Source organism: Nansenia antarctica (assembly GCF_963989245.1).
Source record: "Nansenia antarctica genome assembly, chromosome: 5".
Taxonomy (NCBI): domain Eukaryota; kingdom Metazoa; phylum Chordata; class Actinopteri; order Argentiniformes; family Microstomatidae; genus Nansenia; species Nansenia antarctica.
The window spans coordinates 1,948,113-1,959,738 of record NC_137690.1 but is presented as its reverse complement, the minus strand read 5'-3'; the positions used below and the strand labels follow the sequence as shown (position 1 = coordinate 1,959,738).

Sequence of the window (11,626 nt, the reverse complement as noted above, 5' to 3'; positions counted from 1 at the left end):
ACTTATCTGAGATTTACAGTTTATTTTAAACACACCAATCGACTAGAGAGAGATTTCTGCAGAAAATCTACCTTTTTCGTCGAATTGAAGAGTCCGCACAATACTGTAAATTAAGTTATATTAAACTCCTGGCTAGCTCGCCATTTACTGTCGTGTATTCTTATTGATTATGAATCAAAGAACAGTTAGTTTAAGACACTTTAATTAGTTACAGGCAGATTCATACATTACATGCGTTCTCCATGGACATCAGGGTGGGAAGAGGGCTCTCTGTGTCCCTCTCTCCCCTTTCCCCTCCAGAGGGGAGGGGCCAGCGTGCATGTGTGTCCCTGCTCAACCCCCAAAGGTCCCTGCTGGTCATCTGTGTCCCTGCATGCCCTGGCATGTGTGTGTGTCTAAAACATACCACATATTCATACATAGATCATACATACTACAGAAATATACTACATGTCCTTAATGGCATTTTTTCCCCCTTACATTACTTTTACTTTTATACTTTAAGTAGTTTTGAAACCAGTACTTTTATACTTTTACTTGAGTAAAAAGCTTGAGTTGATACTTCAACTTCTACAGAAGTCTTTTTAAACCATAGTATCTATACTTCTACTTGAGTAATGAATGTGAATACTTTTGACACCTCTGCCACTAGACAACCATAGGATACCTCTTACATTTAGACAAGGGTAGACACATATTTAGTCACTACTAAACTTGAATGGGTTGCACCAAGCACACTAGTTATGACGTAGAGCTTAGTAACTACTAAATATTTATACATACCCCTAGTGGTGTAAGTTATAACTTAGTTGTTACTAAGAAGACATTAGCCAATCAGCGAGCAAAGCAAAACCCTCCGTTTTTAAATCCTCAATTTTGGCCGCCATTGGCTAAAAGCTGTAATTTGGTCTACAAGTGTTAATATGTCATTTTATGAAGTTTTAATATGTTTTCAGGCGAGAAAGTAACCATATATATTCACAAAATGTATCCGGTTTATCAAAATAACCACTTCTGTGGGAAACTTCGCTAGCAACATTACGTTGCTAAGATACCTGACTTTATCTCCGCTGAGGTAACGACGGTAAGCTCTACTCGTGTTGCTAGCGAAGTTTCCCACAGAAGTGGGGAAAAAACGTCAGATCAGATATATAAACGGGTTATTTTGATAAACCGGACACATTTTGTGAATATATATGGTTACTTTCTCGCCTGAAAACATATTTAAAAACGTTATAAAATTACATATTAACACTTGTAGAGGCAAATTACAGCTTTTAGCCAATGGCGGAGGGTTTTGCTTTGCTCGCTGATTGGCTATAATGTTCTTCTTCTACGTTTTATGTGACAATGTCTTCTTAGTAACAACTTTAGTATTTACTAGCTAAGATTGACAAAAGATTGGGCCCAGGACAGTCTGGACGGATTGTATGGCAGCTAGTGCTGAGGCACAAACATGTACATTTCAAGCCTGCAAACTGTGACACTTTAAATAACGTGAAAAAAAACTTTTGTGCAATATGACAACCCTAGTTGACTATCTGTGCAGTATAGTACAGTGGATTGTGTACATAGCCTTTATTTATGTAAACCAGCTCCTTACCTTCTTGTGATTTTATTCTTTTTCTAAAAGTAAAAAAAAAAAAAAAAAATCCTTTCCTAACACCTAGCCACAGCTCCTAAATTTCGTTGTTTGGTACCTGTACTGTAGCAATGACAATAAAGTCCATTCATTCATTCATTCAAATTAGTAAACAACTAGTTTGAAACTAGCTAGTAACAACTAGGGGTTTAGTAACTACTACATGCCTACACTATAGTAATGACTTACGCCAAATTGGTGCAACCCAGTCCAGCACTCGAGCAGGTAGTTCCAAGTGATAAGGAGACTGATGAGATGGACAATCTAGCTGCAGTTAGATAAAACCCAGTAGGTGGCAGTAGAGCAACGCTGCGGATGCAAGCTGCCGTTAAAGCCAACAGAAGAAGAAGAAGGACAACAACAACACCAGCAGCTGCCTGCCTGTCTCAGGGAGCTCCACCGCGGAAACATGTCGACTCTGACAGTCTGTACAAGTTATCAGTCAACGCGTCAAGTTAACTGACTTAAGTTGATAAATGGACATGTTTAGTAAACTGACGACTCTGTTCCAGCAGGCGTTGGAGACTGTAAGTACAGCAAGAGACCTTCGTTAGCTTAGCATAAGCTGCTAAACCTGCAGTGTTGACCTGCACTTCCTGGCTCTTTAAAGCGACTAGAAACGTTTGTTTGTGAACCAGAATGAACTAGAATGAACCAGAATGAACTAGAATGAACTAGAATGAACTAGAATGAACTAGAATGAACTAGAATGAACCAGAATGAACTAGAATGAACCAGAATGAACTAGAATGAACCAGAATGAACTAGAATGAACCAGAATGAACTAGAATGAACTAGAATGAACTAGAATGAACCAGAATGAACCAGAATGAACTAGAATGAACTAGAATGAACCAGAATGAACTAGAATGAACCAGAATGAACCAGAATGAACCAGAATGAACCAGAATGAACTAGAATGAACCAGAATGAACTAGAATGAACTAGAATGAACTAGAATGAACCAGAATGAACTAGAATGAACCAGAATGAACTAGAATGAACTAGAATGAACCAGATTGAACTAGAATGAACCAGAATGAACTAGAATGAACTAGAATGAACCAGAATGAACTAGAATGAACCAGAATGAACTAGAATGAACTAGAATGAACTAGAATGAACCAGAATGAACTACAATGAACTAGAATGAACCAGAATGAACTAGAATGAACCAGAATGAACTAGAATGAGCTAGAATGAGCCCAGGTGAGAGGTGGTGACGTGGTTGTAACAGGGTGACAGTTTTGTGTTTTATTTCGGTGACAAAGTTGACAACTAGATTAGAAACACATCGGGGGTGCGTTCGTAAACTCGCTCTGGAATCTTGAAACTGCACTCATGGAACGCCTCTTGTCCAATCAAGACGCTTGGTCCCTTTGTGACGCTGAACCCCAGTGTGCGCTCCGGCACTCTCAGATCGGATGTACGAACGCAAGCCCGTTTGGCACTCTGTCATTTCATTTCATTTCAACAGGTCGGGTTAGCTTTTGTCCTGAGCTGACTTAGTATAGTAACCTAGGTAACCTAGGCTAGTAGTGACTTAGTATAGTAACCTAGTAGTGACTTAGTAACCTAGTAGTGACTTAGTAACCTAGGCTAGTAGTGACTTAGTAACCTAGTAGTGACTTAGTAACCTAGGCTAGTAGTGACTTAGTATAGTAACTAGGGATGTCCCGATCCCACTTTTTCACTACCGATACCGATACCGATACCTGGGCTTCGGGTATCGGCGATACCGATACCGATCCGATATTTGTATACATTTTTTGACCCCTGAATATTTTTTTTTTTTTTTTTTTTTTTTCCTTAACACCAGGGGAGCCACCCCTCCTTAATTTCGTTGTTTGGTACCTGTACTGTAGCAATGACAATAAAGACCATTCATTCATTCATTCATTCAAATACCTCCCCAGTATATAGTCCACACCAACAACAGTTAAATTAAAGACTGCCAGCCTTTATTAAAGCAACAAAAATAGTACTCTGCAGTACTCAGTGACCAGTACTCAGTAACTGGTTTAAAGTTAAAACTATTTAAACAGCAGCATTCAGCATTGTAGAAAAAATAGTTATGTCTGATAAGTCTTTTTTCAAGTGTAGCCAACTAACAGTAAAAACAAAATGGCTGTAAAACACAAGTTAAATATAACTTCCCAAATAAATATGTAAAGTACTCGCCACTCCAAGTTGGTCCATGCCCTTCTTCATATTTTTAGCATTGTCTCTTAAAACGACATGGACTTTGCTTTTGTTAATTTTCCATTCGAGCAGCATCTCCTCCATGGCTGCCTTAATGGAATCCCCAGTGTGTGAGCCACGGAACTCACGGGCATGCAGCACCGCTTTCTTGAAAGTAAAATCAGAGTCTATCCAGTGTGCTGTGAGACTCAACAACGACATTGGACACACGTCTGAGCTCCAAATGTCCGTTGTGAAGCTAATAGCATCGACATTCTCCAATAGTTTGGCGAGGAACTCACACACTTCATTGTGCATTTTCGGGATGGCATTTTCGGTTATATAATGCCGACTGGGCAAAGTATAACGCGGCTCTAGGTGTTCAATTAAACTCCGAAACCCCACATTCTCTACCACCGAAAGTGGTTGGTCGTCGAGCACAATAAACCGAACCAATTTCTCCGTTATTGCTTTTGCAATTTTGCTGTCTGGGGGGAGCAAATCTTGCATTCCGCTGATGGACTTTTTTCGTCTTTAAGACTGAAGTATTCCCACACTGCTGACATGACTCTCACAAAGCTACTAGCCAACTGTCATGCACGTGACCACTGGCGACTACTGTTGTCGTCACTTGAGCGACACGCCGGAACGGGCACGCGGATCGGGCACGCGGATCGGAGCCTTTTTTTTTTCTGGTCCGATCTCCGATCCAGCATTCAGGACCAATATCGGGTCGATATCCGATCTCAGTATCGGATCGGGACATCCCTAATAGTAACCTAGTAGTGACTTAGTAACCTAGTAGTGACTTAGTAACCTAGGCTAGTAGTGACTTAGTAACCTAGTAGTGACTTAGTAACCTAGGCTAGTAGTGACTTAGTAACCTAGGCTAGTAGTGACTTAGTAACCTAGTAGTGACTTAGTAACCTAGTAGTGACTTAGTAACCTAGTAGTGACTTAGTAACCTAGGCTAGTAGTGACTTAGTAACCTAGTAGTGACTTAGTAACCTAGTAGTGACTTAGTAACCTAGGCTAGTAGTGACTTAGTAACCTAGTAGTAGTGACTTAGTAACCTAGTAGTGACTTAGTAACCTAGGCTAGTAGTGACTTAGTAACCTAGTAGTGACTTAGTAACCTAGGCTAGTAGTGACTTAGTAACCTAGGCTAGTAGTGACTTAGTAACCTAGTAGTGACTTAGTAACCTAGTAGTGACTTAGTAACCTAGTAGTGACTTAGTAACCTAGGCTAGTAGTGACTTAGTAACCTAGTAGTGACTCAGTAACCTAGTAGTGACTTAGTAACCTAGTAGTGACTTAGTAACCTAGTAGTGACTCAGTAACCTAGTAGTGACTTAGTAACCTAGTAGTGACTTAGTTAACCCCTAGAAAACATTTTGTCACCTGTTGATACTTATTTTTTCAGTGGAGTATGTTTCTTGAATGGGGTGTTACTTAGTAATACTTCGCCAAAAGTTGTGAGTCAACGTTGTAGTTGTTGTTGCTGGAAAAGAAATCAGGTGTAGTGCTGAGGCACAAATGTGTAAATTTCAAACCTGCAAACTGCGACACTTTAAATGAATGTGCAATAACTCTATGTGCAATATGACAACCCTAGTCGTCTTATCTGTACAGTATAGTATAGTGGATAGTGTACATAGCCTTTATTTATGTAAACCAGCTCCTTCCCTTCTTGTTTTTTTTTGTTTTTTTTTCTTTCCTAGCACCAGGGGAGCCACCCCTCCTAAATGTCGTTGTTTGGTACCTGTACTATAGCAATGACAATAAAGACCATTCATTCATTCATTCATTCATTCAAAAGCCAGGAGGTAAAACTGTCTGTTGACAGTTAAGCATAGCTTAGCCTAGCCTAGGCAGATACTGAGGACTCATATTTGCTCACGTGGAAAAGCCCTGAAGCATTCCATTACACATTCCACCAAGTCCGGACAACTCTGCTGTCTTGGGGGGAGGGGGGGAGGGAGGGAGGGAGGGAGAGAGACTTGACAACACTCCTCTCTTGGGGGGGGGGGGGGGGAGAGAGAGGGGGGAGGGGTGGGAGATGGGGACTAGTGATAGTCTTGACAGAGGAGAGTGACAACTCTGCTGTCTTGGGGGGAGGGAGGTTAATAGTGATAGTCTTGACAGATAAACAGAGGAGAGTGACAACTGCTGTCTTGTTGGGGGGGGGTAATGTTGATAGTCTTGACAGAAACAGAGGAGGAGAGTGACAGCTCATGCTTAACTTACATTTTGATGTTGAGTTATGTTATTATTGTAATAAATGATGTGAACATGAGGGCTATGTACCATCTCTGTTCCATCTCTGTGTTATATCTGTCTGTGTTCCATCTCTGTTCCATCTCTGTGTTCTATCTGTCTGTGTTCTATCTCTGTGTTCTATCTCTGTGTTCCATCTCTCTGTGTTCTATCTCTGTGTTCTATCTCTGTGTTCTATCTCTGTGTTCTATCTGTCTGTGTTCCATCACTGTTCCATCTCTGTGTTCTATCTGTCTGTGTTCCATCTCTGTGTTCTATCTGTCTGTGTTCTATCTCTGTGTTCTATCTCTGTGTTCTATCTCTGTGTTCTATCTGTCTGTGTTCCATCTCTGTGTTCTATCTGTCTGTGTTCTATCTGTCTGTGTTCTATCTGTCTGTGTTCCATCTCTGTTCCATCTCTGTGTTCTATCTGTCAATCTCTGTGTTCTATCTCTGTGTTCCTTCTATGTGTTCCATCTGTCTGTGTTCTATCTGTCTGTGTTCTATCTGTCTGTGTTCTATCTCTGTGTTCTATCTCTGTGTTCTATCTCTGTGTTCCATCTGTCTGTGTTCCATCTCTGTTCCATCTCTGTGTTCCATCTCTCTGTGTTCATCTCTCTGTGTTCTATCTCTGTGTTCTATCTGTCAATCTCTGTGTTCTATCTCTGTGTTCCATCTATGTGTTCCATCTGGCTGTGTTCCATCTGGCTGTGTTCTATCTGTCTGTGTTCTATCTCTGTGTTCTATCTCTGTGTTCCATCTCTGTGTTCTATCTGTCTGTGTTCTATCTGTCTGTGTTCCATCTCTCTGTGTTCTATCTCTGTGTTCTATCTCTCTGTGTTCCATCTCTCTGTGTTCTATCTCTGTGTTCTATCTCTGTGTTCCATCTCTCTGTGTTCTATCTGTCTGTGTTCTATCTGTCTGTGTTCCATCTCTCTGTGTTCTATCTGTCTGTGTTCTATCTCTGTGTTCCATCTCTCTGTGTTCTATCTGTCTGTGTTCTATCTGTCTGTGTTCCATCTCTCTGTGTTCTATCTGTCTGTGTTCTATCTGTCTGTGTTCTATCTGTCTGTGTTCTATCTGTCTGTGTTCTATCTCTGTGTTCTATCTGTCTGTGTTCCATCTCTCTGTGTTCTATCTGTCTGTGTTCTATCTGTCTGTGTTCTATCTGTCTGTGTTCCATCTCTCTGTGTTCTATCTCTGTGTTCCATCTCTCTGTGTTCTATCTGTCTGTGTTCCATCTCTCTGTGTTCTATCTCTGTGTTCTATCTCTGTGTTCTGTGTTCCATCTCTCTGTGTTCTATCTGTCTGTGTTCTATCTGTCTGTGTTCCATCTCTCTGTGTTCTATCTCTGTGTTCCATCTCTGTGTTCCATCTCTGTGTTCTATCTCTGTGTTCTATCTGTCTGTGTTCCATCTCTGTGTTCTATCTGTCTGTGTTCCATCTCTCTGTGTTCTATCTCTGTGTTTTATCTCTGTGTTCTATCTCCTGCAGAGGGAGGTCAGTGTCAACCTGCTGGAGTCCTTTGTGGAACACTGGAAAGGCATCACCAACTATTACATTGAGACCACTGGTAAGATTGACCTTTGACCTGCCTCCCTCCCACATACAGGGTTAAAGCTGCCCTAGCCACCACACTGAGTAAGACACCTTAACTGTACATAGCTCATAACTGTATACAGCTCATAACTGTATATACAGTAGCTCATAACTGTACATAGCTCATAACTGTACATAGCTCATAACTGTACATAGCTCATAACTGTATATAGCTCATAACTGTACATAGCTCATAACTGTATATAGCTCATAACTGTACATAACTCATAACTGTGTATAGCTCATAACTGTACATAGGTCATAACTGTACATAGCTCATAACTGTATATAGCTCATAACTGTACATAGCTCATAACTGTACATAGCTCATAACTGTACATAGGTCATAACTGTATATAGCTCATAACTGTACATAGCTCATAACTGTGTATAGCTCATAACTGTGTATAGCTCATAACTGTACATAGCTCATGACTGTACATAGCTCATAACTGTATATAGCTCATAACTGTACATAGCTCATGACTGTACATAGCTCATAACTGTTACTCTTTATGTCTCACAGTTAGTACTATTGATTGTATATTGTATATTCTATTAGTATTACTGTTATTATATATTCATATCCTTGTATTTCACAGCACTGTTGAGAGGTCGCTCCTTAAAATAACGTATTTGTACTGTTCACTGCTGTGTCTCCTCCCCCTGCCCCCCCCCTGACCCTGTGCTTGTATCTGTGGTGGCGGCGGCTCCCTCCCCCTGCTCCCCCTGCCCCCCCTGCCCTGTGCCTGTGGTCCAGATGAGGGCCGGCCGGTGCGGCAGACAGACATCCCCTGGCGGCTGAAGCAGATGCTGGACATCCTGGTGTACGAGGAGGGCCAGGGGGGGCAGGAGGGGGGGCTGGAGGAGACCGGGCCGTGTCTGGAGTACCTGCTGCAACACAAGCTGCTGGAGACCCTCTGCACCCTGGGCAAGGCACAGGTAACACACACACACACACACATACAGGTAACACACACACACACACACACACACACACACACATACAGGTAACACACACACACATACAGGTAACACACACACACAGGTAACACACACACAGGTAACACACACACACACACATACACAGGTAACACACACACACATACAGGTAACACACACACTGGTAACACACACACACACACACATACACAGGTAACACACACACAGGTAACACACACACACACAGGTAACACGCACACACACACACACACACACAGGTAACACACACACATACATACACAGGTAACACACACACACACACACAGGTAACACACACACACACACACACACACACACACACACAGGTAACACACACACACACACAGGTAACACACACACACACATACACCAGGGTTTCCGTTAGAAAAAATTGGCACCGGTCATCTTGTCCGGGAAGATTTAAATTTACCGGACAAACGTGAGATATTCCGGTCATCATATTAAAATATAATATAGCTGTTTGTCGCGGTGATTACTGTTGTGTAGCCTATATATGCCGTTTAATGTCTATTTCTCATCCGATACGATTAGATGCGAGCTATATAATAAATATAATAATATATAGGCTTTCATGATTCGCATGCGCGCTATGCCATTATGTCCAGCGCTGAACGCGCGCGCGCCACACTGGGAACACTGAACAGACTGCATCGATCAATGAACGGACTCCACATTACGTTAACTGAAGTGTGTTAAATAGTTTCACGACAGTAATGTACGTTTTCTATTAGGGATGCTCCGATCTGGATTTTTGGGGCCGATACTGATCACCGATTTGTTTCCTCAAGATCAACCGATACCGATACCGATTTTTAAAAAAATACATAACTGACTGGATAGCCTAAATATTTTTTGCTTTTTAGACAAAAGTTTTGATCCATTAGGCACCAAGCAAACGCAGACCCATTTTTATGGCATAGTAAAGGTCTGGCCTATCACCCAGTTAGGGCCTGAAGCCCAAGTCAGTCGATATGGCTGTATAAAAGACATCATAAACGTGGCCTTCATGGTTTACATACTGTTACGTCCTCCTATGTTTTCTGTTCAGTTATCTGTCTTCCCCAGGAAAAAATAAAATAAAAAATAGATCGTTTTTTGAGATCGGCCATTTTTGCCGATCACCGATCGAGTCATTTGGAGTGAAATCGGCCGATTTAAATCGGTGGCCGATAAATCGGAGCATCCCTATTTTCTATATTCTCTTTCCAGTTTTACCCTTTTTATCAATAAAACAACGTCATTTCTATAACCACGTCTCGCTGATTGGGAAGGCATTAAGTCTAGCTGCCTGTCAAATCATGCTTACTCGGACTCGGGAGTATGAGAATGGGGAGGATGTATCGGGGGGATACACACCCGTGGACTATTTCACCTTAGTGGCACAAATTAAACTCTAACACTATAGATAGACTAAATTGAACTAAAATGATGGACACCGACTGAATAACTGAATGGGGGGAAGACAGGTCTCAAATGTGGAACAATTATAACATTTAATACATAAAGATAAAACATACACAAATATATAACATTGATATCCCTAAACTCAAATGTAGTGTGGTATTGTCAACCTAATCTAATCAATCCTAATCTAATGGTGGGGATGTTATACTCTGAATCTCCCGACTCAGGGCTGGAACGGGCACGGCAGGCTCAATCAATGAACGGGGTTGAGATGGCCGCTAGCGTCCTTTACTAGCCGCATCTCACGGCCCTCGGTGGTCATTCACTGTGCTCTAGCACATCCAAAACACGCAGAACAATAACCTTGACTCCGGTCACTGCAGTGGTTTTATTTAGACTAGATCAAACTCAATTAACTGACTAAACTACTCGCACCGTTGAGAGACAGGGTTGCCAGATGGGGGGGGGGGGGTTACCGCCGAATGGGCTACTGGGTTTAGCGGTTATTTAGCGGACTAGTTAGGCTGTACATTGTCAATCCCATCTGGCAACCCTGACGCTGTTTGTCATCGCGTAGGCTAGTCTACACATTAATAATAAAAGAAAACATGTTGGGCCAGTTTCACAGACAAGGCTTAAGCCTAATCCTGGACTAAAAAGCATCTTCAATGGAGATTTTACATTGAAAGTGTGATTTAGTCCAGGACTAGGCTTAAGCCTTGTCTGTGAAACCGGCCCATAGCCTATATATTCGTCTTTTTTAATGTAGAAGGAATCAGAATATGTGACAAATTAATTCTAGCAAATTGTATTCAAATTGTGCTTAAAGGGAATTATTTTCACCGGACATTGTGACCGAAGAGGTTTAAAAATGTCGGACTTCAGCAGATTTTATCGGACAAAGACCGGTAATTACCGGTTAACGGAAACCCTGACACACACACACAGACAGTGTGAGTGTAACCATGGTGACCTCCTGTGCCCCCCAGTACCCCCCAGGTATGCTGCAGCAGGTGCTGCTGTTCTTCTCCAAGGTTCTGTCTCAGCTGCAGAAGCCCCTGATGCTCCTCGTCAACGTGTACCGGCCCGTCACCGTGAGTCTGTCTGTCTGTCTGTCTCTGTCTGTCTGTCTGTCTGTCTGTCAGCGTGTACCGGCCCGTCACCGTGAGTCTGTCTGTCTGTCTGTCTGTCTGCCCCTCGTCAGCGTGTACCGGCCCGTCACCGTGAGTCTGTCTGTCTGTCTGTCTGTCTGTCAGCGTGTACCGGCCCGTCACCGTGAGTCTGTCTGTCTGTCAGCGTGTACCGGCCCGTCACCGTGAGTCTGTCTGTCTGTCTGTCACCGTGAGTCTGTCTGTCTCTGTCTGTCTGTCTGTCTGTCTGTCTGTCAGCGTGTACCGGCCCGTCACCGTGAGTCTGTCTGTCTGTCTCTGTCTCTCTGTCTGTCTGTCTGTCTGTCAGCGTGTACCGGCCCGTCACCGTGAGTCTGTCTGTCTGTCTGTCTGTCTCTGTCTGTCTGTCAGCGTGTACCGGCCCGTCACCGTGA

The 11,626-nt window shown here is 42.5% G+C and overlaps 1 protein-coding gene across 1 annotated transcript in view; it reads left to right on the top strand.

Moving 5' to 3' along the window:
- Positions 1-2,118: 2,118 nt before the first annotated feature.
- fhip2b (FHF complex subunit HOOK interacting protein 2B) overlaps positions 2,119-11,626 on the top strand; it is a gene marked incomplete at its 5' end in the record, with an annotated part of 33,514 nt that continues 24,006 nt past the window's right edge. Inside the window, 4 exon segments of the mRNA XM_080532644.1 lie at positions 2,119-2,169; positions 7,573-7,651; positions 8,438-8,619; positions 11,073-11,177. Coding sequence (XP_080388770.1) covers positions 2,119-2,169; positions 7,573-7,651; positions 8,438-8,619; positions 11,073-11,177 — 417 coding nt within the window.